The 27684-nt window shown below is 37.3% G+C and overlaps 3 protein-coding genes and 1 pseudogene across 5 annotated transcripts; 2 read left to right on the top strand and 2 right to left on the bottom strand.

Annotated features, from left to right (window-relative positions):
- The first annotated feature begins 707 nt into the window (after window positions 1-707).
- LOC110766144 (putative invertase inhibitor pseudogene) lies at window positions 708-1307 on the top strand (annotated as a pseudogene).
- On the bottom strand, window positions 741-6709 carry LOC110766142 (Intron maturase, type II family protein). 2 transcript variants are annotated; one of them, XM_021969407.2, is made up of 2 exons: window positions 4066-6709; window positions 741-2293 (listed from the first exon to the last, which is right to left on the bottom strand). In XM_021969407.2, the coding sequence occupies exon 1, from the start codon at window positions 6411-6413 to the stop codon at window positions 4197-4199; it is 2217 nt and encodes a 738-aa protein (XP_021825099.1). In that variant the 5' UTR covers window positions 6414-6709; the 3' UTR covers window positions 741-2293; window positions 4066-4196. The 2 variants fall into 2 exon arrangements, with proteins under 2 accessions (XP_021825099.1, XP_021825098.1); XM_021969406.2 differs by lacking the exon at window positions 741-2293 and adding an exon at window positions 2309-3499.
- A 10192-nt stretch (window positions 6710-16901) lies between these two features.
- LOC148294431 (sulfate transporter 3.1-like) lies at window positions 16902-19474 on the bottom strand. 2 transcript variants are annotated; one of them, XM_088253527.1, is made up of 8 exons: window positions 19271-19474; window positions 18632-18736; window positions 18369-18495; window positions 17974-18260; window positions 17670-17860; window positions 17496-17573; window positions 17325-17401; window positions 16902-17218 (listed from the first exon to the last, which is right to left on the bottom strand). In XM_088253527.1, exons 2-7 carry the CDS (start codon window positions 18704-18706, stop codon window positions 17392-17394), a joined length of 768 nt encoding a protein of 255 aa, XP_088109653.1. In that variant the 5' UTR covers window positions 18707-18736; window positions 19271-19474; the 3' UTR covers window positions 16902-17218; window positions 17325-17391. The 2 variants fall into 2 exon arrangements, with proteins under 2 accessions (XP_088109653.1, XP_088109654.1); XM_088253528.1 differs by having other exon boundaries at window positions 17507-17573.
- Window positions 19475-25198: 5724 nt separating this feature from the next.
- On the top strand, window positions 25199-27337 carry LOC110766159 (uncharacterized). Its single transcript, XM_021969443.2, has 2 exons — window positions 25199-26773; window positions 27079-27337. Exons 1-2 carry the CDS (start codon window positions 26114-26116, stop codon window positions 27154-27156), a joined length of 738 nt encoding a protein of 245 aa, XP_021825135.2. The 5' UTR covers window positions 25199-26113; the 3' UTR covers window positions 27157-27337.
- The last annotated feature ends 347 nt before the right edge of the window (window positions 27338-27684 follow it).

Raw genomic sequence — 27684 nt, 5'->3', positions numbered from 1 at the left:
GTTAGAAGGGGGTATAATTATTGAGTGATATCAAATGATTGCCTTTAGAAATAAGGGATGAAATAAAGAAAATGAAGTCGTCGTACGTTGATTTGTCTTTTGTAGTGAAGATATGTATTGTCTTTCATGTTTTTGTACACTTCTAATTTCTCGGACTCTTCACAATATCATATTCAATGCATTTTCGGATGTCTATTTATAGGCAGAATTTTTAATGTCGTATTCGTGAAATTTTTTCAAATATATAAGCGATATTGAAGAAGAGGATTCAATTTTTCATGTAAAATTATTGCATACCATTCCTATGAGCGATAGTGAGTCAATTTATTTCTCAATTACATCCAAATTTATTTATATTACAACGTAATTTTGGGGGGGGGGAGCTGGGGGTGGGGTGGTGTTTGAGTTTTTATTCAAAGTAGCGATGACCAAATTTGTCAGCTCAATTATAAAAAATAAATAATAAAAGATAAAAAGAAACCATCTTATTTGGGCTCATCCCGGATTTATGCTTTGCGTAACATGTCTTTTTTCTCAAACCATAGTATAGAAAAATTTAGCACAAGAAGAAAAAAAAAAAAAAAAAAAAGGCAATATATGTTGCATTCTAGGAAGCTTCCTCTAAAATCCCCTTGCATAGCAAAATTCATATTTAGAACCATTCCCTATCTCACTTGCTATCTACCAAGAAAACCAAGGGGAAAAAAATGTATCACATTTCTTTCTTTTTAATCTGCTGCTGCATGTTTTTCCTTGTAATTCCTCATTCAAAATTGTCCACCATTGCTGCAACGTCTGTTGATATAATCGACCAAACCTGCAAAAAATGCGCAGATGAATTCGACGTCATTAGCTACATGGTTTGCGCAACCTCTCTCCAAGCCGTGCCTGTCAGCCATGTGACTAATCTTCAAGGACTAGCATTGATAGCAATGGAGCTAGCACTAGGAAATGCAACCAACACACTGTCCACCATAGAGAAGCTGTCGAGTAACAAAAGTTTTGATCCTTTTGCTCTGGTTTGCTTGAAGGACTGCTTGCAGCTATATTCGGATGCGATCACAACACTGAGGGATGCTGTTGGAGCATTTCTGAGGGAGGATTACGGCACGGCAAATATCTGGGTGAGTGCAGTTAAGGAAGCACCAACTACATGTGAAGAAGGGTTTAAGGAGAAGGAAGGTGAAGTGTCTCCATTGAAAAATGAGAATTACAATCTTTTTCAATTATGTGATATTGCACTATGCATAAGCCACTTGCTTAAGTACTCAGGGTCTACATTCTTGACAGGATGCTCTGCAACTTAATTAGTCTTTGTGTTGATTATCAATGTCCCTTGTTGAATAAGAGCTGCTGCTCTGCAATTATTTGAATTTTCTTTGCATATATGATTGCTTGCAGCTGAAGAAAAATATGATCCACTTTCCCTGTCAATATAACAGGGACAGGGAGAATGCGCCAAAAGAACAGAATTTGTAACTCTGATATGACCCTAAAGATCCAATTAACAGCAACATTTCTCTGCAAAATCAACTGTAACTTTTCTTTTCCCTTCAAGATGTGTGAATCTAACCATTCATCATTCAGCAAACTAACATGGCCACAAGACAAATTTTTGACATGAAAAAGACTTGTCTGAAAGGTCATGACCAGTAGGGCCCATGCTTCATCATATGAGTAATTTAATTTATATGGGGACAAATCTAATTTTCTACTAGAGATATATACCAGTAGGGCCTATGTGCTGCGAAGCTTCAATGCAGTTTCCTTTCTAATGTCAAGCTCCCATGTTGTAATTGTCCTGTAAAGTAGTAGATGGCTTGATCAGTGGCACGGCATCCATGTGAGTCGTGACTTCCCAAGTGCCCAAGTACAGGGGATCACAAGACAACACCATCCGCTGTTCCAATTCCACATTGATACATACTTGTGCACAGAAAGAAAAGAAGAAAGGGTGATAAATGTTTCCCTTGATGGATCATTTTCACGCAAACCAAATACCTCCGAGAAGTGAATCTAGTTCCCCAATACCACAAGTTTGCGAAGTGATCGAATCATAATTTTTTTTGTATAATTATGATATTCTTCAGAAATACATCAAAATGCTAGTTTACTCTAAGATCATTTTATAAAAGTTAAGGGCTTTCCGATCCCACCATGCCCGCAATGGGTGAGCAGAGCTTTAGTCTTCAACTCATCCAACCCCCTGCCGCATAGAGTGCATCTTCAAGCTCGTCAAGCCACTGCCTCACTGTTGGGTTCCTGATTCGCTTCTCCAAAGCTGCATTGAGCACTGCATTGAGTGAGAACAATTTTAGTTCTTCAGCAGTCCATCAGTGAATTTCTGTCCTTGAATGAAGTCAACAACCAGATGAGTAGCAATTGCACAATTACTACTTCATGTGATTAGGAAAAGGTGAACTTTGCAGAAAGAGGGCATTATCTATCTGGACTAGGACAGATGGGAATCAAACTTCAAACATAAATGAGTATTTAACTAAATAATGAAAGGATAATCTAGCTCAAATACTTGCGTGCCCCAAACAAGGAAACAATCCAGCAAGTAATATTATTTGAGCAAACCCTGCAATTCCTAAAATCACCAAGTAAACAGAGACAGAGAGGCCCCTGACATCGACACTCAGTCTATAGCATTGGCAGCACCCATAATCATGGGGCACAAGTAAGCACATCTCTTTACCAATTGGTCTGGTAATAACAGCTACTCCAGTAACCAGAGCAGAGATCATTAATTCAGTAATGACAAGTGATGAAATGAAATCCAAGAATCGTGAAGACAGAGAACAATTGTTGTGCAAACAAAGATAAGATAAACTATGATGATCAGAGAAACATATAACCTTTGGCCAGCAAAACATCAGTAAAATAACATTACTTGGAGAAGCTGAAAAGGGGCCTGGAATTTTTAAGCCAATTTCGGGCATAGAAAGTACCACACAATCAGAAAACAGACTTCAAAAACAGTAATGATAGCGTTATTTTTCATGATTAAGCTGTACATGGAGATACAATGACACCAACATTATCTGAGCAATAACTTACAGCTTTGGACTAACAACAGCCCCTCTAACTATCACTCACAAAAATTATATAAATGCTACCTTTCTACATATTCACCCCAAAAGATTGCTCAAAGTACAATCCTGCAACATGCTAAGTGTTTTTATACAAATTCAGATGTCACCTAACAAACCAGAAATTGAACCAAAAAAATTCCCTCAGCCAGAGGTCTCTTAAGATAAGATAAAATGGAACAAAGCACAGAAATCTAAAAACCTTTTCTTTATTTAGGTTTTCACTAAACAATAGATGAGCCCCAAAGCAGAACATCCTTTGCTGTGGATGCCAGTCAGATAAAATGTCTATAAAAAGTTTGAAACTCCTAATAACTGCATGTGGCTTATCCGTGCTTTCACTTAACAAGGCGCTGCCTGTGACTCGGCATGTGAGAGGGGATGTATAAACAAGACTGCGCGCACTGTTGCATGAAATCAAAAGGTCATTTAAAAAATATCTCATAACTTCCTGGACAAAATAACATGATTTTGCCAGATTTTGGAATTACCCTAAACTAGTTTGCTCCTTGACAACTTCAACGATATGCATATACAACTATAAAACATATTTTCAATTTTTCATAGGCAATACAACTTTAAAAGACAATTTCATTTGGTTCTCAAAAGGATTAAAAACCGAAAACACTAACAAAAGAAAATGGGAATCTAGATTTTTACAATTAATGGTGATTTGTAATTATATTTATAAAAAAGATTCAAGCAGGGTACTTCCAGTTTCAAAAGGTGTTCGTAGCTGTATTTTATCTCTTTCGTTTCTTAACAACAAGGTGAGGATCGTAGGTCCCATTTTTTTTTGGGTTGGTGGATTGTTGGTCCATTATGTAAACAACTACAACTCCAACATTGGAAAATAATGTAAGATATGAAACATGCTTGTCTAACATTATTGAAAATTGAAAAAATTTCGATAATTAAAAAAAAATTGCTGTTGACAAAAGCAAAATAGATCAGAAAGAATATAACTAACCAAATATCATTGCCTTGTTGACAACATACAGCTAACATTTCTATAACTTGCCAGCATGTGTGCCAGTAAAAAGCCATCATAATGACGTGCCACATGAATAACTTCAGCAAAATACTGTGCCTGTAAAATTTTTACATTTGTGATACACTAAACCGTTCACCATTTTCCTCTTCTTCTTTAGTCCTGTGCTCAAGTTTATCCTGGTTCGACCCCAGCAGCAATAGTTGATCTCTTTCAGTATTAATGCTACCACTATTGACCAAGGAAAGTTGATCCATCATGACAGCATTCCTTTTGTAGTTCCAAACAAGCATTGAAATGTAATCCTGAGGTGAAACAAGACCTTGATCCATGATGCAACTACGCTGCTCCTCTATAGTTTTTGGATCATCAAGCCTTATATATTCGAGCAATGCCTTCTCATGATCGGGTCTCCAGTTATTTGGCAAAGGGCTGTAATCAGTCTCAGGTACAAGAGACATCCTGGTATACTGCAGCCCATCAATTGACTCAACAAGACCCATCCTCAACAAATTATGGTACTCAGGTGACTGCCCCTTCTTCTCCTTCAAAGGACGACTCAAATTCCTAGAACCTATCTTGTACACCTTTGCACGTGAACGGAGCTTGTATTTTGCTGCATAGAGCTTTGCAAGTGAACCCCTTAATATGTAAGAGCAAAAGTTCACAATTTTTTTCCGATTATCTGCATACTTATACCACTCAACCATTGTGGACAGAAACTTGTTCATTTGTGCATTAGTATGAGCTTGGGTGGCATGAAACATTCTGAAACAAGGCTGTGGGTCTGGATCCCTATCCCCCTTCAGAAAGCTCAACTTCCTAAATTGCTTGATGCACTGTTTCAAGCTTGCTGTAACTGATAAAAGAGTGCCTACGCCCTTCTCACTAATGATTTTCCCACCAGTAGCAGTGTAACGAAGCGTTGGGTACACAACTCTGCGACACAACACATGATCTAGAAACATTATACCCTTTGTTATGTGTTCTATAGGGAGGCTCTCATTATCAAGCTTGAGCATATACTTCTGATCACAAAACTCAATCAACTGTTTTCTCAATGTAGCTGCATCTGCTCGAGGTCCTCTGATACCAATCAAAATATGACCACCATATCGTATGTAATCCATCTTTCTGGTCTTATCTGGGCCACTTGTTGGCACAAATTCAGGCCAAGACGTATTTCCCTGTTCTGCTTCACCTTCCGGGCTATTCCATATGACATCACTCTTTGACGGATGATAAAAGTCCTTGATCTTTCCCTCCATCCAGCGGTCCAACTCATCTAGACAAACATTAGCCAAAAGGGGACTAAGTATCCCACAATGACCCCAAGAAGGAAGCTTCACTGCCTCCTCAGGTGCAAACCCAAAAAAGGTCTCCAACCAATATGGGTCTGGCTTGGGTTCATCCTCTGCCAACACCCTCTTCTTCTGATATTTCCTCTTCTTTTTCTTCTTCTCCACCCCATCATCCTTAGTCGTGATCACCGGTGTAACCAAGGCCGCCTTCAACAAATCAATCACCTTCTTATCCCTCACATCCCTGATCAAAGCATTTATCACCATCCCCACCTTCGTCCCATCCAAGATGGTACTCAAATCGCCTTTTATATACCACAAGTACCCTGCGAAACTCCTCCTAATCACCCTCAACGCAGTATGTGCGGTTCTCCCAGGCCTAAACGCAAATGACTTTTGCGAGAACCGAGACTCATATATCGGCTCCAAAATCATAAGCAGCACTTCCTGAACTAACCTATCTTGAAATGGGGTTGGCTGTGTGGTCGTCAAGATGGCCTTAATTTTCCTCTTTGACAATGACTGGTAATCGGTCTTATCCTTGGGTGATTTTATATAGAATTCTAGTCTAGCCCCCCACCTAAACCTACTGTCAAGAACAGCATTACGAAGTGCTAACAAGTCCTCAAGAGCTGCCCTCTGTATTGCACTGCGAGGCATATACGCACCCATCTCATCAGCACAAACCTTCTGGTACGCCAATACCCACAACTCCAACCGCCGAAGATAAGAGGACAAATTGGTCGCAATCCTATCAGGTTCTCGAAAATTCTCAATCCACATTTGGGATATAACCGAGACCCCATCTTCTTTGATCAAGTTGGAGGGGTCTTCAGGATCAGGTGGCCGCCGGCTCACCGGAGAGTATGAAAGAAAGCGAAAAAAGGCAAACCCACCGGCCCTAGGATTTGAGGGGTTGAAATGGGAGCAGAGGAAGAAGGTGGTGGTGTGCTTGGTGGTGGTGTTGAGGATAGAATTGGAATTTTTGAGAAGTTTGTGGGTGAAAATGGAAAGGCGGCGATGCATTTTGGGATTGGGAGCTCAAAGGGTTTAGGTCATTTTCTGGGTTTGATTTTCATCAACTAACTACAGAGCAATAGCAGGGATTGAATAAAACATATTGATAGAGAGAGAGAAATTTGAGAGCTCACTTGAATAGTTTATTCTGAACTTCAACAGCTTAACGTCGTCGTTTCGGAGCAAGGAGCAGTGCAACAGAGGTTGAAGACAACAAGGAGCCAAAACCTTGGCTTAAACCCTCCGTCTATGTGCAGTGCAGACCTGCAATTTCTTCTTTTATTTTGACTGTAGTTGTGACCCTTTTTTTTCTTTTGGTCAGAATTGTGACCCTTTAAGTTCTGGTATTTATAATTTGTCCTACCAACTTATCAAACATGCGGAAGTCGGATATTTTAGAGTTATTTACACAGAGAGGAAGCTCGGAATCCATTTCATCAGGTTATCGGTTTTTTCACAAAATCCTTTGAGGTTCATAAACATAACTTGAGGTTTAAATTGTTTTTACAAAATTCATTTTCATTGATTTCTCATCCAAAGATATAAGATTTTATATAATCCAAAAGCTACATTTGAGATTAGATTGCACATACATTTTATTGGGGTTAATTTTCTCATTTGTATAAGTTTTTTTATATTATAAAATCATCAATTTTTGGACAAATAATCAACGGAAATGGGTTTTGTAAAAACAATTTGAAACCTCAAAGGTGTTCTTGTAATTTTTGAAACCTTAGGAGTATTGTGAGAGCACCAAAAATCTCAAGAGGTGTTAGTGCAAATAACTCGATATTTTTAGGTCTAATTTTCAAACCCATATGTTTATTTTTAAAATTTTTAATTAAAATATTAGTTTCTTATATTAAATTGTTATCTATTATCAATTGACCATGGCATTTTATGGGTTGAATGCTTCACTTTTTCATCTTTTGCCTATAGGGGAGGATCCATGACATAAAGTTTGAATGAGTTTCTATTTGTTAATACCACTTTGCAAAACCCAAGGGAAGGTGTCGTATAGTAGTGTAGCTCGGAAGTCCGAGTGTCGTATCCACAGAGAGCGGTGTAAAGATAACAGAGGTGAAAAAGAACGATTATGATTGAAAAGTAGATTTATGCAAGATTTGATTTCAAGAAAATTCAATTGATTAAAATACTAAGGCATTGGGTTTCCACTTTTAACATAAGCATGCAACTCTTAATAATTTGATCCACAAAATATTTTCCATTGTAGTTGTTCAAAATAATTAAAGCTCTTTTTAATTTCCTTTAGAAGTATTCTAAGCATAACTTGTAACATTGGCAACAAACTATCAAAAAATAATCTTCATCAAAATTCTATTAATCTTTAGTAATTCTCTTCTCTTTTAAAAGCATGAAAGTTTTTACTACACAATGGGAAAAACATGATTGAACCCATGAAATAGATTATCAAACATTCATCAATTAATTACAAAGAAAACTACAAATTCCATTTGAACAAAAACTACAAATTCACATTAAAGCTTAAGTTTGGATCAAACTAATAAAAATTACACACTTATATTAAAAGCTTTCTCCCTAGCCTTAGCTAGGGAGTTAGTTCCCCATAGTAAAATAAAACTAAAAACAGAAATTAAAACTTAGAAAGATGGAGGGAAGAGAGAAAGCTCAAGAGTTGTGGAGCTTGGGTGTGTTTGAAGGCTTGTAGAGCTTCCTATTTATAGCCTTAAATCTCAACAACAACAATCACTATGGAAATATTAAAATCTGAAATTCTTATCCCTTTCAATGCAAAACCGTAGCCCATCTCTTCATTGTTTCTTCTTTGGCATGGGTGTCATTGTTCGGTTCATTTTTACACATGATTTTTCATGTTATTCTCCCACTATTTTGAGTTAGTTCTTGACATTTTATAGCTTTTTACTTCCTTTTTGTGTTTTGTTAGATTTTACCTTGGTTGGAATGAAAATGAGCTAAAAGTGCATTATTGGTTATAAACTTTGTTTTTGTTCATTTTCGTAGGTCAACTTCTTGGCCTGGGATCAACATGCTCTGGTGCTCGGATGAGGTCATGATCTTCATGAGACTTGTTCCAATGGATGTTAACTACAACATATCCAAATTTGAGCTCCATTGGACAAGTATTGCCTATCCAACCAATCCAGCATGTTACCACAGCTCTGGAAATCCGGAATTGGCCAGCTTTTACCTCCATTGTGTTATCTTGATTATTCTTGTTACCATAGCACTTGGTAACAAGAATTTACCTTAGTAGATGAGAAATTTTCTGAAGCATTTGGCATCTTTGTGAGGACAAGGCTTCATCATTTGCAAGGGGACAAGAAGACAATGGGTGAAGACTTTGCATTAGAATACTAAAAGTAAAAGCTGGAAAGGAGGAGAGAGGGAAGCAAAAGGGAATTGCAATCTGAAGTTGGGGAGCCTTTTGAACGTGGGGAAGGAAGTCATGGAGGGATTACACAGAGGAGAGCAGATTTTGGAGAGCTTGGAGCTTGGAGAAGGCCAAGGTGCAGCCAAGCTAAGTGGAGAAGAAAGCTTCCACCATTGATGACCTTGAAGCTTTCATCATTTTCTCAAAATCTGTAAACTCTTTCTAATTTTATTTTGAGTTTGTATTTGGAATGAGTATGAGCAACTAAACTCCATAGCTAGGGCTTAGGTTGAAGCCCTAAACATGATTGCCTTATTGTTTTGATGCTTGAGTGTATGAATTTCTAGATATTGTTGATGAATTCCAATTCACCAAATTAATCTATCCTTGATGTGTGTTTTTCCTTGGTTGGCCATCTTTGAAAGCATGCTTCTTGAGATTGTTGGGATTATGTGTATCTTCATGTTATCCTAAGCAATAAATGGATGAAGTAAGAATCATCCATGTGATTTGGTTTCTTGAATACCTAATGTAAACACCATGCTATTAGGATTCTTGTGATGTTCATATTCTCTTTGAACTTAATGGGTTCTCCTTGTAATTGAATCGAAGTACGAACCATACCTAGGTTCGGTTATGGGGAGGGCACAAGTATTGTAGCACGAACCATGCACTTTACGTATATTAGAGAGAATCAATGCGTCTTGAGCCACGACCCATGGTCTTGATTGCGAACATCTTCATCAACAAGTTTAGAGTTCATCACTTGAGTATCCATGAACATAGGTAGAATTGTTTAGGGTGGATTCCGAAACCCTAGTGTTTGTTACTTGGTACTTTCACATTTTGATAATTCATCTCTGCCATTCTCATTTAAATTCAAAGTCCATTTACTTTCATGCAATAGAATTAGGTCACTTGAACCAAACCAAAACCCCCCCCCCCCCCCAATGTGTGTGTGAGTTGTGTGTTTGTTACATTATGTGTCTTGTTTACTGAATTCTGTTTATTTTCGTAACTGTTTTGGACTTTTGGTCCGCGTTGTGTTCTTGCATTTTCTGTGCTGAATCCAACCGTATAAAGAACGTGAATTTTGGACGTACGGTTGGAAAGTTATAGGCAAAACACTGGACAGAGGTCGAAACTGAAAAACAGAGAAAACGAATCTGCCCAAAAACGACCGGTCGCTTTTACCTGACGACCGGTCGCTTTTCACGTCAAAATTTGAGTTTCGACTCTGCCCAAAAACGACCGGTCGCTTCTGCCTCACGACCGGTCGCTTTAGCACTGTTCATAGGTGATAAAAGGGTGATAAAAAGTGCTGTTTGTGTTTTTCTTTAGTTTTCTTGTGTTGTTTTATTTCTTTTACACTTCTTTACTCATTTCTAGTTTCCCTCTTTCATTTGTGCATTTGTGGTGTGTTAATTAAGTGTTCTCTTTGTACTCAAATTAGAACTTATAGGAAGCCGACAAGTTCTTCGTGGGATCGACCCTGTACTTACATAATCTATACTTCAATAGATTCGTGCACTTGCGGGTATTTTTAATTGGTTGTTTGCACATTAATTTGTGTCCTTTTAGGAATGCAACAATCATCCCTCTTTCTTTTCTTTATGTTTCTCTGCTCATTACTTGTAGGCATATTGGCATTTGGATTTCATATCTTGTGTCAGCCAACAACATGCTTTATACTTCTTTTGCTGTGGTAAATCATGTGACTTTGCTGCTGGACACATGGTTGCTGTCCAAAGTTGCATGATTTACCACAGCAAAAGAAGTATAAAGCATGTTGTTGGCTGACACAAGATATGAAATTCAAATGCCAATATGCCTACAAGTAATGAGCAGAGAAACATAAAGAAAAGAAAGAGGAATGGCACCCATGCCAAAGAAGAAACAATGAAGAGATGGGCTACGGTTTTGCATTGAAAGGGATAAGAATTTCAGATTTTAATATTTATATATATATATATATATAGGGAGAGTATAGATGAGTCTGAATGGGTTTCTAAAAAGGTTTTTAAAATAGGGAAATTGACCTAAATACTCACTAATCATAAACCTTAATCAATAATAGTCACTTTATAAAACTTAGGGCTCGTTTGGGAGTGATTCTGGATATGCTAGAATCATTTCTACAGAGAACCACCTCTCATGTGCTTCTATATAAATACTTTAAGTGATTTTAATGATTCTTAGCAGAAGCACTTCCCATGTGCTTCTCTATAAAATCACTTAAAACCACTTAAAGTGATTATTTGGAGAAGTGATTCTCCACATAAGTGATTTTTGGCCTATCCAAAATCACTCCCAAACGAGTCCTTAATCACAAATACTCAATTTCTGGATATGCTAGAATCATTTCTACAGAGAACCACCTCTCATGTGCTTCTATATAAATACTTTAAGTGATTTTAATGATTCTTAGTAGAAGCACTTCCCATGTGCTTCTCTATAAAATCACTTAAAACCACTTAAAGTGATTATTTGGAGAAGTGATTCTCCACATAAGTGATTTTTGGCCTATCCAAAATCACTCCCAAACGAGTCCTTAATCACAAATACTCAATTTCTAACCTGAAAATACCAAATTGCCCTCCATATAAATACTTCAATATTCACCCTTTATTCCCCTTGAAAAATTCATTGTCTGAAACTATCCCAGCTCTTCTTTCCTCTATCACACCCGATGAAAGAAAACACAGAGAATCTAACCAAGCTATTCGAAGAGCATCTAAATTAATTGTCTTAATCTGAATCTAACTCTCCTAGCCCATCTCTCCTCTATCTTACTCATCGATTTACTAATGCATAACAAGTGATTTCTTGGGATGACTTGCCTCTCCAGCAGGATGTGTCCTACATTGAAGAACCAGTTTTGATTTTGCCCTATGAAACAAAGCAAATGTAATACTCTGAAAAATTCAAGGTGAATTTTTGTATTTCAGTAAAAACAAAAAAAAATTATGGTGAAGAATATTGGATTAAGTGTGTTTAATTTCAAGTTGGACAAAATGCCCTTATGTAACATTTTGTGAATTTTATAGAGGACATTTAAGGAATTGAAGTGAGACCATTATGATTCTCAGGTTAAACGATAGCATTCGACTTAGTGAATGCGTAGAAAATCGTTTCTGAATTTTTGGCCAAAATAACTAAAATACCCCTACGTGTGGAATTTTTTATCTCCTCATCTTCATTTTCATCTTCTACAACCACAACATCATTTAAAAGATTAGAACCAACTTTGTTATCAACTATCTTACCTGATCTAAGCACATGAATGGCCTTGACTTAGTGGTTTTTTGGATTGATCACGGTTTGGCTTGGCCATCTTTGAGTTTCCAATTTGGAGATGGAGGCTTGTGTAGTTTGCTGGAAATTAGATTGGTTGATTGCCATTTGCTATATCCTCCAATGATGATGATTCTTATTGGCCTTTGGAATCAAGGAGGATTGGCTTGATTCTGGATATTCCTCCATGAAAAGTTTGGATGATTCCCCAAACCTGGATTATAACTTTGAGAGTATGGATCATTTATTGGACCTTGGTTGTAGGACATGACCAAGTTAGCTTGCTCTTGCACAAATTCTAGATATGCAGCTCCCAGTGAACAAGCTATGGTAACATGGTCATGAGTTTCACAGATCGTACACACTTCCTTCGGAGGGTTGCTTGAATTCATTGAAAGAAGAGTATCTAGTTTTTGTCCTAATTTTGAAATCTGCACACTAGAAGCATCATTAGAATTACAAAATAACACGTTTACCTCTTGTATTAGTGTGTTGGGTATCCATTACTATTTCCTCAAAGAGTTCACACGTCTCTTCGGGAGTCATGGTTTCTCGTATAGATGGCTAGTGTTTAGGCTGGGGCCTGAGCTCGTATATGATCTTGCGATAAGGCTATCTCCGGTATAAGATCTGCAAACTTAGAACACTATCAAGATAAGAGCGAACTGGGGCTGATCCCAATTGAGCCCTCTCCGATGATTAAGTCAGAAACACGCTTGAGCTAAGGAGAATAGATGTAGGGTTTTCACAATGAGAGTATTTATTACCTTTGTCCAGAGATTGGTGAAGGGTATTTATAGGAGGGAGATGGCCCTCCATATCTTTAATGAAAGAGATATTTATCCTCTGGATTGGACTATATTTAATGTTATGTTTCTGATGAACCTACTTCCTTGACAGGGGCCAGGGAGCGAAGTGACAGGTGAACAATGATGGGAAGTGCATTTAAGAATCCCTTCCCATTGCCAGCCTGCCCGTCCGGAGATGAAAGAATAAGGTGACACCTGGTTAATGATGGGATGTGCATGAACCGACCCTCTCCTTCTGTCAGGCTATCTCATTAATGCTCTTCTGGTGTAGGGCATATGGGGCATAGTAGTCGGGTCGGTGGATATACTTCCAATCACTAGTCCAAATCCTGCTCCGCCACTTTCTACTTGAGGAGCCTATCGTTGATGACAAGGTTTGTTTATGTGTTCGGGTCGAGCGACTTGATCCCTCAAGGCTACGTGGCGTTCTCTGGCAAGCTCGGCTCACACTGATGGTAGAGTCCATCAACACATCTGATCATCAAGTACTGGAGTTGGCATCTTGAAGCTTGTATATATGGGGATGTTTGTTTTTGAATAGGGATGATGTATCCCTTTGTTTTACAGTGTTGTTATTTTGGAGGTCTTTTCTGGTGTAATAAGAGTAAGACCCGGCTATGTATATATATGTAATGTAATGGCATTCGCCTGCTTTTGGACTTTAAACTTCTCTTTCATGTTCAGTGCACTAACTAGTAGTTGATTTAGTTAGCTGAACTCCAGCTTTGTCTCAACATTGATACAAAGAGATCAGATTCTGCTTTCTTCTTCTCTAAAGTTCCCTCTAGCTGTCTTTTCACCTAAAAGTAATGATGGCGTGACTTGAGAACGACAATTCTCGAGCAACTAGTTCTGTGAGAGAAATTTCCACAAAATGCTGTTTCGTTTGGTCAGAAACTTGTGTTCTCTTGTTTTGGAAATCATTCAATTCTCCCACTTGAGTAAACCTACCACTCAACTCATTTAGAAATCACATCACATCAGTCTGTCATAGAGTTGAAAGAGAACCCATTGAGAACTTGTGACAACTGGGCTGAACCACACTAAATTACAAATGAGAAAAAAATTATAAATGTGGTTTTCTAAAATGTGTTTCTATTAAATTTTGACGTTCGGATTTATATGCGACCATATTTGACCCTGTGAAGAAGAGATGCATAGTAGAGATGAGTTTTTGGTTTTTGGTTTTTGGTTTTTTTTTTCTATTTATATGGAAAGAGTATTACAAAGTAAAACCTCTAGGGCATGGAAGCTCAAAGAGGTTAAAATAGAAAGGAGATACAATTGAGAGAGGCAAATCTTGCTCGCAAACAACATAAACAGAGAGATGACTTGGTCAAGATAATATGCCCCATTTTTTTATACTCAAGTTTAATCATTTTCTCCCCTTGCAGTAAAATAATTTAAAATATCGTTTAGATTGCTTTTTCAGAGATCGACAGATTGAACAATTTTCTCTTCACAGAAAATGTAGGGTTGTAAATTGTTGGATTGTATATATATAGGAAGTAGGTCTTCTTCTGTGTAAGTTTACGACAGGTTTTCGACCAAAAAAAAAAAAGGTTTGTGGCAGGGCAGGCCATGTTGCATATTTTACGGCATTTCTGATTTTTGATTTTTGCATATTTTATGCCATGTTGCAAACTTCAATTCCATTTCTGATTTTTTCTTTCTTTTGAAGTGTCTTACCGTGAAAAACAAAAGGAAAGAAGAAAAACATTATCAAGTGGGGCCGGAGTTGGGCCCATTGAATACATGATTCTGCTTTTTCAATCAAGCCCAAAATTAAGGTCCAGTAAGACCATCTCCAATCCATGAGGGGCTAAACTCAAATTTTCCCCCTCCAAAAAGTGACTATTTGGGTTTGCCCGAACTCAAATTGTTTTTTCTCCCAACCCTCCGGACTCAAATTTTAAGTCCACAACTTTATTAAATTGTTTAAGAATGGTTTAAGTCTAATTTTTTTTTATTTATGGATAACTTTTCTTCATTCAATCTTTTTAAATAACTTCATAATTAAATTTTTTGAACAATTTGACCTAAAAAAAATTGAAATTCCACAAATATAATTTGACCTATATTAATTTAAAATATTGTTTTGACCATTGGATTAGATAGTTGATTTAAGTTACATTTAGAATATAAAAACAAAAACAAAAAAACCAAATAGCAACAGCAGCTTGACAAGTGGCGGGACAAGCAGACAAACTTGAACAGCACAGCAGGTCAGCTGGGGCCCATGTCAGATTTTGTGCACATGGGGCTGTTTTAGGTGCAGTGGGCTCCATTGAATAGTGTTGGGCCCAGGCAATACTTGGACCAATATTTGGGTTTTCCCAAATTTTGGGTCCTTCATTTTGTTGGGTTGGGGGAGGTTTGGGGCAATATTTTGAGTTTGGGTCTTTGCATTGGAGATGGCCTAAGGACGCAAGGGTAGTTAATAAAAAGAGCACCAACTTACAGAGCACATATATTTTCATCTTCTCCACTCCAGAGAGCCCTACTCTACATCTACCGTCTAAGCCTAAAAAGCTGCACTTAGGTCTCCTCTTGGTAACTCTTACAAAACTTTGTCCATCTCTTAATTTTCTCATGTTTTTGTTTGTTTGGAAAAAATATGTAATATATATATATATATGGACCAATTTTTTTTTCTTCTTATTTATTTATTTATTTTTGTATTGGAAGGTCCATGCAAAGTATTTAGAAGATTGTATTTTGAGTTAAATTTTCCAGTTTCTAAATAGAAAAAGGGGGAATATATATTTATGATTATTCGTTTTTGATACTTTTTTCTTTAGTTTTATTATATATAAAAATCAGTCCCGTTCTCCTGACCCTTGTGGTCCAAGGAGTTTGTGGTCACTCACCCTTGGATCTAATCTAAAGGTGTAGAAAAAATTAATTTAAAAAACCATATAAATATTTATATTATTTTAACTTACCCAAAATACGTTTTCTGAAAAGAAAAAAAGAAAAAAAGAATACACCTCTTGCTTTTTTGTTCTGTCGCTCAAGAAGCTTGTAGCCGCTGCCCTCCTCCTCAGATTCTGCCATCGCAGTGGAGGGAGGTGCGGCTTCAATTACACAACCTAGCGTCGCCGATTCCAACAAGTGTGACCAACGTGTCATTGAACATCCACGAAACTCTCATACATATTCATCTTTAGTGTTCAGATACTATTTTCCTCGGTTACAGATAGTAAACCACAATAGATTTTCTTCTACTGTTGTAGTTTTCTTCTGGGTTTGATTGCAATGGCGTGCAGCAGTGTTCAAGATTGATTGTCCTTTGTTTTCATCGATGGGAATAAATCTCATGGTTTTACAGCTTTCTCTTCTGACAATCATCAAAAGATGAACTCAGCAATCAATTTATCGATTTGGGTACGAGAGATACGGCCTCAGAGACCGCCCAAGCCTGTGACGATACAACCATCATACATTATCATGTAGGCTTTTGATCAAAGCTAATTTTCCACAGTTGAGCTGCTGTTATATTCTTTTGTTTTTTGTTTAGGTTGGAGGAATTGTTTATTTTGTTCAAAATGATCATTTTCTTTTCATTAATTTTTTAGGGTCTGAAATTGCTCAAGGCATCATTGGAGTCTAACGCAGTTCTCACCAATGTCTTCCTTGGGAAGAAAGAGGAGTAAACATGTCAACTTTGCGCCTGATCAATTCTGGAAATGGAATTTTGGAGCATGTTTAACTGTTGTGCGTCTGAGTTGGGACTAGGGATTCATATAGAGTGTCTTACACTGTTATATATAGTATAGCCGCTCGGCTATACGTTTTAAATATAATATATTAAAAGCGTATAGCCGCACGGCTATGCTATACACTGTTTTTAAATTTTTTTTTAGAAGTGAAAAGTATGGCCGCGCGGCTATACTCTGTTTTCTAATTTTTTTTAAGAAGTAAAAAGTATGGCCGCGCGGCTAAACTGTTTAAATATAATATATTAGAAGAGTATAGCTCGACGGCTATACTCCCTTTTTAAAATTTTTTTTCCTGAAATTAATAGTATAGCCGCTAAAGCCATCAAACGTTGTTTCCTGAAATTCATTTCTCCTTAATTGAAACGAGTCTTCATATTTATTTGGATATTGCTTTCTGATACATAAATTCACATTGTACCAAATCCATCAAACGTTGTTCCATGCAGCTGGTTCTTGATCTTTGCCAGGGTTGGGCTTGGTGGAGTGAAGCATGAAGTTGCATGCTGCAACAGCCTCTGCAACTGTGAGATAAATCTATCCTTGACATGTTTTCTCAATCAACTCTGACTTGTTCATCTTCTTCATCACCTCGCTTCCCGGGTTCGCCAGTACAAGCTAAACACAGATGGGAACAAAATTACAGAGTTATATAAACAGATGAAATAAAAATTTGGAAGGAAATATTTGATAAATTGAAAGAGACTGTTGCAGATTTTTGAACCTGGAGCCCCCTTCTGTCAACAAGCTTTTTGACCTTTTCAAACATGCTTATCCCACTTGTGTCTATGTTACCAACAGCTGCCAATTAAACCAGAAAACAAATTAATTTCAGGGTAAAAAATGTCACATTAATTTTCTTTATATACATATGTACTATTTGTTTCCAGGTTACCAGTCATATACATATTGTAAGCTACTTTCCCCTGCAGATTTGATCCTATCTTCCTCATCATTTATCCACCTTGTAATCCTGAAAACAAGTAGGACATTGGGTCAACTTCCAGATTATTATTTTTAAATTTGATTATAACATGCAAGAGTGTGTTCAGGTTTAATTAATTAGTACCTTTCTCTTAAGTAGTTGGTATTTGCAAAGTAAATGGGAGCATCAATCTCAAGTATGAGAATTCCAGGAACATTGCTTGCATTGGGATATTGATCAACATTTCTGTAAACCATGGAATTCGGAAGGTTTCCTTGAACAAAAGTCCTTGGCCTTGCCAGAAACAAAAGTACCCTGATCACAGATATTGCAACCTACACACAAGAAAAAAGAAAAATTAGTTCTAATAAGTAATGTTAAGTTGTTGATATGGTGTTATTGTCACACACAATAATTTTTTACTGGTGTGACATATAGTTGTATGTACCACTAAGACTAGGCTGATTTCAACGCTGCCAAAAGCGACCCCGATACAGGCACTCATGCACACAACAAAGTCAAACATGTCAACCTTCCAGAGGTGAATTGCAGCTTCATAATCTATGAGGCCGAGCATGGCGGCTATTATAATAGCAGACAGCACAACCAGGGGAGTGTAATGGAACAGAGGGGTGAGGAACAACAATGTGAACATAACTGCAATTGCCATGACAACATTTGACATTGCCGTCTTGCATCCTGCATTGTAGTTAACTGCTGATCTGGGAAATGGCCCTGAAAATTGATGAAAAAATTTCGCTTAATTAGCAACATGAAACGAATCTAATTAAGATTAAACCCCTTAATTTAATTAGTATTAAATGTGTACAATGAGTGATTAACATGTGGTGAGGTAGCAAGAAGTGCAAGAACCAGCAACGTTCATCATCCCAATGGCAATCATTTCTTTGTTCCCATCAATGTGGTCATTCTTGAACATGGAAAAGCTTCTCCCTACTGCTATTCCTTCCTGCACATAGCAATTAGGAAAACCCACAATCCATTAATTGTTATAATTAAGAACGGTTTGCAATACAACATGTTCTTTCTCGTGATCAACTGGCCTAAAAAATATCAGTAACTAAAGAATTATGTTAATTACTTACTGCGAGAGCTATGACTCCAGTTTTGAAAGCTGTTGTCAGATAAGGAGACACAAACAGAAGGTCTCCAAAGGACATTGGATTAAGCCCCTTCTTCAGCTTTCCTATCTGACAATATATATCCACCAGAAAATTCAGGCCTTAATTAAAAAAAATTGTCATTATAGGTAAAAACCAAAATACAAAATACAAAAAGCTTTTACAGGCTAAAATCTCTATTGCTCCCTCTAGCCACATCTTTCTTTTTTCAGGATGCAAAACACATAATCAAAAGCCAGTTTTCTTATAGCGGCCATCAGATATTGAAGCGAGTTCATAATTTAGCTAAAGTCAAATAAAAAAATGGACCCGCCTAGACCCGCCTAGGCGGCAACCTAGAGCGTAGGCCGATTTTTCCAACAGCCTAACTGAACAAAAGCATAGTTTATAGGTTTTGAGCTCTAATTATGAACATCATTACCGAATTTAACATTACAGAACAAAATCCACCACCTGTTTTAGTTTATAGGTCTGTGTACATAGATTTTCCAAAATAAACAAAATATAAAGATAATTTAGTTAAAACTACAAGTCATTTGAATGCATTCCACTAAAAAGCAGGAAGCAGAGTAATTGGAGACTGAGCTTAGTGAAAAGAAAAACCTTGGGTTGAAGAAACTATCCCACCAGTCAGAGTCTGTGGCTTTAAGCTCGACTGGAACCAAACTTAAGTTTTTCTTCAATTTCCTAACTTTCTTGCTTTTCTTTGAATTCTTGGGAGGCTCCATGAGAGCTCAAATGAGGAATTGCCCACCCCTTTTTTGGGCTTGAACTTGAAGACTTTGATGTGAAGTATGATTCAGTGAAGCGAGCCAGGCAGAGAGGGGAATGTAAAGCCTGTATAGCTTTTTTTGGCCCTTTTTTTTATTTTTTTTCAAAATAAATAGTATAGCCGATCGGCTATACTATTTAAATATTATATTTTATATTTAAATGGTATAGCCGTCCGGCTATACTCTTTTTTTTCCCCTGAAATTAACAGTATAGCCAACCGGCTATACCTGGGTTTTTTTTTCTATTTTTTTTAAAAATAAATCGTATAGCCGGCTATACTCTTTTTAACATTTTTTTCAATTAATAGTATAGCCGACCGGCTAGACTCCATTTTTTAAAAAAAATTTCCTAAAATTAATAGTCTAGCCGACCGGCTATACTCCATTTTTTAAAGTTTATTCCAATTATAGTATAGCCGCGCGGCTATACTGTTAAATACAATATATTAAAAAAGCGCTGTGTTTTTCCAATTTTTTTTTAAATAAATAGCATGGCTATACTCCGTTTTAAATTTTTCCTAAATTAATAGTATAGCCGCGCGGCTATACGCCGTTTTTTTAAAATTTTTATTCCAATTAATAGTATAGCAGCGCGGCTATATGTATAAATACAATATATTAAAATAGTATATCCGTGCGGCTATACTCGGTTCATCCGGTGGTGGAGGAGGGTATGTGAAAGATGTTGTTACATACATGATAATGGATAATCTGGAAGTGAAGCCTATGTCTACCATATCGTGATGCTGAACAAGTTCAATGTTAAGGAAGTTGGTTCCCTTGAAGAGAGGATCGTTCATCTAAGCATGGATGAGGTTTGCGTTCTTTTTGTTTTTGTTTTGGTTGGAGGTATTTTTATCTTATTGAAAATGATGATTTTCTTTTCATGAATTCTTAGGGTCTAAAATTGCTGAAGGCATCATTGGAATCCAATGCAGTTCTCACCAATGTGTTCCTTTGTGGGCAGTTAACACCATATCCTTTTCACCCCATTGAAGTTCCTTTGTGGATGATTTCAAGGCTTACACTGAAATCTGTTTTAGAACATTCGGAGATCGGGTAAAAAATTGGATCGCAATCAACAAGCCGTTAATCATTGCCAAATTGGGATATGACCTTGGAATTTATGCTCCGGGAAGGCTTTCTGTTCCAGTAGGGTTTCCATGCAGGTAAGGCAATTCAGTCACTGAACCTTACATTGTGAGCCATAGCCTTCTCCTAGGAGTCCTAGCCCATGCCACAGTTGTTGAGCTTTACAGAGAAACAAGGTGGACAAATTGGAATTAGTCTTATTGGCGAATATGTGGAGCATTACTCAGAATCAACAGAAGACAGAGCTGGAGTAAAGAGAAATTTGATGGTACACGGAGCCATTGGTATATGGAGATTAACCAAAGGGCATGAGACATTTGGTCAAGGATGTCACATCCCGGATCGGCTCTGTCATAGCACGATATTGTCCGCTTTGGGCCCCTCTCTCTGCCCTCACGTTTTTGTTTTTGGGAGCTCACGAGCAACTTCCTAGTGGGTCACCCATCCTGGGATTGCTTTAGCCCACAACTCGCTTAACTTTGGAGTTCCCATGACTCCGAAGCCAGTGAGCTCCCAAAAGGCCTCGTGCTAGATGGATGCGAGCATGTACATATAAGGCACATCACCCCCTCTCCGTTGGTCGATGTGGGATCTTTACAATCCACCCCCCTTATGGGCCCGACGTCCTCGTCTGCACACTCGCACCACACGGCAGAGTGGCTCTGATACCAAATTGTCACATCCCGGATCGGCTTTGCCGTAGCACAATATTGTCCGCTTCGGGCCCCCCTCTCTGCCCTCACGGTTTTGTTTTTGGGAGCTCACGAGCAAAGTGGGTCACCCATCCTGGAATTGCTCTAGCCCCCAACTCGCTTAACTTCGGAGTTCCCATGACTCCGAAGCCAGTGAGCTCCCAAAAGGCCTCATGCTAGATGGATGCGAGCATGTACATATAAGGCACATCACCCCCTCTCCGTTGGTCGATGTGGGATCTTACAAAGGAAAGGCTGCCCATTTTCACCAAGGAAGAGAGGAGATTGTTGAAGGATTCCTTTGATTTTGTTGGCATCAACAATTACACCTAAAGATATGGTAAAAACGACCCTGCAAGTCCAGAGAAGCCAATCTGCTACTGAAACGATCCTTTAGCTCCAAAGAAGCCTCAAGATATGTCTATACCTTACAATTTGGGCTTTTACTACATCAATTACAAAAACAATCTCAAGCGTATTCCCAAAGAGTTTGCTAAGTGGTTCTCTAAATTCCTAAAAGGGTGAGAGAAATAGAGATCAAGCTCTAGATGCATGTTGATGATGACCAAGTTCCAATGTTGAGTTTCATTGGCACAATGCCCTGTACCATGATACACAATGTTGAGGTTCACTGCAATAAAGGCAACGTTTGAGTGCTTCAATTATCAATCTATAATTAGGCAATACGAAACAAATATTGGCATCTGCTGGTAGACAATAAGCTATGTCTTCTTCATCACTAGTTTAATATGGCAGCAACCTCCAACCCTAGTGTGAGCTTGAAGCTCCTAATAGACACTAGCCACAAAGTTTTGTTTGCTGAAGTGAGCAAAGAAATTGTTGATTGTTTCTTAACTATTCTGTCTTTGCATGTTGGCACCATCATTAGCGCTCCTCTCCAAGAACTGCATGGTTGGCTGCTTAGGCCAACTTTATAAGATTTGCAGCCCAATTTTGGCAAGGACAAGTTGCTCAAACCCAATTCATCATTTGCTGACCAATAATAACTCCAATGCCAAACAGTTCTACATTTATAATTCTTTACTTAGTTACCAACTACAAAAATCTCTCTTTCTATTGCTATCTCTACGTATATATGCCGTTGCATTGCACCTCTTGGTATTAGTAGGTATTTTATGACTCTCTACGACAAAATTCTTGACTTCACCTATGTAGGTGTCTAAGGTTTGAAACTTCAGACTAAATTACTGATCTGAGACTAAAGTTAGAGTTAGTTGATTAAATTACAATTTGTGTCACATTATCTTTGTATTAAATTAAAAACATTGGTATGTGTCCTTGCTTGGGTTTACCTCATGACCCAGTCAAAAAAACAAAAAAGATTCCTTTACTTTGATAGGCACTACGGGGCCGAAAAGATCAAAATAAAACAGAAGGGAACATTTCAAAGGCATCCCATTCTCCCACAACTTAAACGGAGTAAGCTTGTGCCCCAAGTTGGCAAGAGCATTAACCGTAAAAGTAGCCTCCTTAAACACATGCTTACAAGCCATTTTCCCACAAATGGAACAAAACAAGATAATGTCCTGAATAAGCTGCCTGGTTTACACAGTCAATAATAAAGCTTAGAATCACCTTTAATCATTCCTATTCGCCAATCTTTATGAATAGCATAGGCCAAACCACCTCAAAAAGCAAGGCACTCGAACACAATGATAGTAACTTCTCCAATAAGCGCTATTACCTTCAACCACTACTTTTTGCCAACCCACGGGCTATTGCCACCAGTAGGGGTGGGCATCAATCTGACTGAACTGAGGAAATTGGCCGAACCAAACCATAATTATCGGTTTGGTTTGGTTTTGACCAAGAAAAAGTCAAATGGTTTAAAAGCCGAAACGAACTGTATATGGTTTGGTTTGGTTTGGTTTGGTTTTGAGCTTTTGTAAACCAACCTAAACCAAGCCGGATTGTTTATGTGTATATTTATTTATTTATATTTTATTTTACATGTGTAATACTCTAATTAGTTAATAACTATATATGAATATTTGAATTGAGCTATATTAGTTAGTGAAATATAAAGTTTTATGACATTTTGAGTTCTAGGATGGTCTCGTACTCTAGAAAATGATTTATATATGAAGTAAGTTGTGAATTTATTGGTTATAATTGGGCTAACAATGTTGAAAAAATGCAAAAAGAAAGAGAATTGGGCTTAGGCCCAAATCGGCTGAACCAAACCAAACAAAACTAAACCAAACCGTCTAAAATTGGTTTGATTTAGTTCGGTTTCTTTTATAATTTTTATCCAAATCGAACTGAACTGAACCGTTATATTGTAATTGGTTCGACCGTAATTTTGAGGTGAAACCGATCCAATCCAGACCGCGTCCACCCCTTGCCACTAGTGCTAATGGTCCTTTAAAGGAGTTGCCAGCATTTATAGTACATTGAAGAAGAAGAAAACTCCGAAAAAGAAAAAGTAGAAAACTGACCATTGAGTTTTCAATCAATGATGTGTCTAGTCTAGTGTCTTTTTCAATTCATTCACTACTTACTTACCATATGTCATCTTTTCCCTTCAATTTCTTCAAGTGAAATTGATTGGTAATGTCACTAAGATATATTTTATTTATGAATTGATTGGTAAAGTCACTAAGATATATTTGAAGTATCTAATATTAATTATTATTATACAAGCACGAGACAGATAAAGAGATTATTGTAATTAAATTAAAGTACTGGATGATATACTAAAGAAATTAGGGGTTTAAAGATTTTTTTTCTTTCTTTTTGGGGTTTTCTTTCCTGCACGAAACCAGTTTTATGGTTTTTTTGGGGCTTTTTCTTCTTCCACAGCTCTTTCATTGTTGTGGCTTGCATTGTCTTGCCATTGAATATTTTCAGTCAAGCCTAAAATTAAGGTAAGTCAATCCTTTTTTTAGGTTACTCTCGGGAACACATCCAGTGAAGACGGAATAGGGTATGATATTCATGTATTGTCTGAATTCAATTTCCGAATTTTTTTTGGTTAATCGCTAAGGAGGAGGAGGAGGATAATATTTGAGTGGTTTTCACAAGGTGTCAACAGGGTGGTTCGAACCCATGCGTTCTATGAAAGAAAGACTTTCATGCAACGGAGATAGCAAAGTAATGAAACGTTTTCTGTAGGGCCTCTCCAATTGAAATGGATGATATTCACCTAAACTCACACACACATGTTAGGACTCGAATCCAAGACCATTTATGGAGAAACTTGACTCCAAACCACTACACTCTTCGGATCCTTAGCAACTAAGTATTAAACTAGTGGATTCTTATTAGCAACTAAGAAAATTTTATTAAGTTTGTGAGTGATAAGCACATAATTATTACAATTTCTATCCCTAAATATATATTTGTTAGTGCATTAATTTATGTTATTTTGAGCTTTTAGGCTAAAGTTCGATTTTTATAAGTTTAGACATTATGCTAATAAAAATATTGGAAATTAAATAACTACTTTCTCTTAGTAGGTTCTTGGTCAGATTGGCAACAAGCAAGAACAAGGAAAGAAGAATGGTGGAGACTAGATGGCGTTGAACATATGGAAGTTGGGATTAAACAAATAAATGATTGAAGAAGTGGTAATGACATTGATATAAATAAAACAAAATGCATAAGGCACAAAGGAAAGAGAAGGAATTTAATTGTCAAAAAGATGAGATGTGCCACCCAGCAGATAAAAAGAAGTTCAGCAAAGCCAAAGAAATAGAAGAAAATGAGAGAGAAACCGTGGGGATTGGCTTCCAAGGGATGAATCATTGTTAGTGGTCAGTCAACTTAAAATAAACTATACATCTTTACTTCCTTATGGTGCTGCACTCAACCAAAAGAAATGGAATTGAATAACAAAAGCAATGGAAGTGGTACGTGTGCATCAATTGATGATAAGATCAGAGATGGGCTGGCGGCAATGAGCAATTCCAATCATCCATAAATAAGAGGTCTTTGCTGCAGCTTCAGGGACCAAGCTCCTCAAACTCTATGAGCTCTCTCCTTCCTCCATTTCTTTTATAGTCTTAATTTATGTTTTAGTTTTTATGGGGAACTAACTCCCTAGCTAAGGCTAGGGAGAAAGCTTTTAATATAAGTGTGTAATTTTTATTAGTTTGATCCAAACTTAAGCTTTAATGTGATTTTGTAGTTTTTGTTCAAATGGAATTTGTAGTTTTCTTTTTAATTAATTGATGAATGTTTGATATTCTATTTCATGGGTTCAATCATGTTTTTCCCATTGTGTAGTAAAAACTTTCATGCTTTTAAAAGAGAAGAGAATTACTAAAGATTAATAGAATTTTGATGAAGATTATTTTTTGATAGTTTGTTGCCAATGGTACAAGTTATGCTTAGAATACTTCTAAAGGAAATTAAAAAGGGCTTTAATTATTTTGAACAACTACAAAGGAAAATATTTTGTGGATCAAATTATTAAGAGTTGCATGCTTATGTTAAAAGTGGAAACCCAATGCCTTAGTGTTTTAATCAATTGATTTTTCTTGAAATCAAATCTTGCATAAATCTACTTTTCAATCATAATTGTTCTTTTTCAGCTCTGTTATCTTTACACCGCTCTCTGTGGATACGACACTCGGACTTCCAAGCTACACTGCTCCTTGGGTTTTAGAAAGTGGTCCGAACAGTGAGCACTGAAATGTATATGTCTATGTAGTACTAGTGTTTTTATAAAGTAATAAAGAAAAGGAGAGGAAAGAGAAAAAGGAAAGGTTCTTCTTTCTCGGTGGAGGACAAATTTGATGGACATAAGTGTCTTATGCTAAATTGTTTCGTCTTGGTTTAGGTAAGAGGTGTAATTTGAGCGCTTGTGCTTCCCTTACATTTGTAAACTGATAGGTAACAACCTAACACCTCAATATTTTCCATCAATGCTTCACCGAAAAAAATATTTTCGATCAATGGCAACCTCCAACTCCAACTCCAACACCACAAGTGTGAGCATGAAGCTACTGGTCGACTCAACTCGTGGCAAAGTTTTGTTTGCAGAAGCGAGCAAGGATGTCGTCGATTTTCTCTTCACTCTCCTGTCTCTGCCTGTAGGGACTGTGATCAAACTCCTCTCCAAAGACGGCATGGTTGGTAGCTTGGGAAAGCTTTATGAGAGTGTTGAAAATCTGGATGACACATACTTGCAACCCAATCTTGACAAGGACATGTTGCTGGAACCAAAGGCAACAGTTGCTGGTGCCAATATCCTTCCTTTGCTGACCAATAACGTTGACTCGAATGCTAAAAAGTTCTACATGTGTTCATATTGCAGTAGCAGAAGTATTTCCGATGTGCATGGAACCCCTTGCCCAAATTGCAGTCGTGGCATGAACAGTGAGATGACTTATGTTTCTCCAGCACCTACCGTGGCAAGACCCAGCGAGGGAGGGTATGTCAAGGGAGTAGTGACATACATGGTCATGGATGACTTGGAGGTGACGCCAATGTCCACCATTTCAAGCATAGCTATGCTGAACAAGTTCAATGTGAAGGAGGTTGGTGCTCTTGAAGAGAAAGTGGTAAATCTTGGCATGGAAGAGGTTTGAATTATTCCAAACTTATTTCCCATATTTCTACATGCTTTTGACTTTTTAATTTTAGGCCAACTTGCAAGTTGCATCCCCCTTTTAAGTCATAGATATTTTTTTTTGTCTGAAGTTACAATAGATTTTGAGTCATGTTACTTCCCGCATGTCATAATGTTATTTTCTTTACTTCTATTTTCATTAAAAATGTTTCTTCCTTCTTATTAAAAATGTTTCTTCCTTCTTATTCGTGTCTGTTTATTTTGAAACTTATTATTTTACGTTGTATGTTTTATATAAATTTTTTTTTCTGTTGGTAGGGTTTAAAGCTGCTGAAGGCATCGTTGGAGACCAGTACAGTTCTTACAAAAGTGTTCCTGGGTAATAAGAAGGCATAAAACGTTTCTGCATTATGAACTCATCAGTTTCGTATTTCTTTATGATACATGTAACGTTATTCGGGATTTAAGGATATGTAATAATAAGCTTTTCTGAAGTCGGTTTGTTTGTTTGTTTGTTTGTTTTTTCCCGAGGATCAATGTTTTCTTCTGTCTGTTTCAATTAAGAAACTGTTTGCTTTAATTTTAATTAATTTGCTAGCGCATGCATGCCTATACCCCAAGCTTCGAGAAATGATATTCTGCAACATTTATTAGTAAATGATGGGATGAATCCATGAATATTGCTTTTCTAATGAAGCCCAAATTGAGGTCCATAAAAGACGCAAGGGAAGTTAATAAAAACAGAGCACCCACTTACCGATCACATATTTTCATCTTCTCCACTCCAAAACACCCAACTCTGCACCTAAAGTTGCACTTCCTTGTAACTCTTTCAAAAACCCAAGACACCAATTGGTGGTGCGCTAATGTTCCTGATCATCTGCTGAACAATGATGAATCATTGGCTAAAAAGGTCTACGTGTG

Source organism: Prunus avium, chromosome 5 (genome assembly GCF_965620075.1).
Source record: "Prunus avium chromosome 5, drPruAviu1.hap1.1, whole genome shotgun sequence".
Taxonomy (NCBI): Eukaryota; Viridiplantae; Streptophyta; class Magnoliopsida; order Rosales; family Rosaceae; genus Prunus; species Prunus avium.
This window is presented reverse-complemented; position numbering and strand designations above follow the sequence as displayed.

Excerpts from the sequence above, each read along its gene's own strand:
- LOC148294431 (XM_088253527.1), bottom strand. The coding sequence starts at position 18,706 with ATGTCCTTTGGAGACCTTCTGTTTGTGTCTCCTTATCTGACAACAGCT. Across the intron at positions 18,261-18,368 it reads TTCTTGCTACCTCACCACAT|GGCCATTTCCCAGATCAGCA; the intron begins GTTAATCACTCA and ends ATCAATTTTCAG. Across the intron at positions 17,861-17,973 it reads AAATCAGCCTAGTCTTAGTG|GTTGCAATATCTGTGATCAG; the intron begins GTACATACAACT and ends TCTTGTGTGTAG.
- LOC110766159 (XM_021969443.2), top strand. The coding sequence starts at position 26,114 with ATGCTTCACCGAAAAAAATATTTTCGATCAATGGCAACCTCCAACTCC. Across the intron at positions 26,774-27,078 it reads TAAATCTTGGCATGGAAGAG|GGTTTAAAGCTGCTGAAGGC; the intron begins GTTTGAATTATT and ends TTCTGTTGGTAG.
- LOC110766142 (XM_021969407.2), bottom strand. The coding sequence starts at position 6,413 with ATGCATCGCCGCCTTTCCATTTTCACCCACAAACTTCTCAAAAATTCC.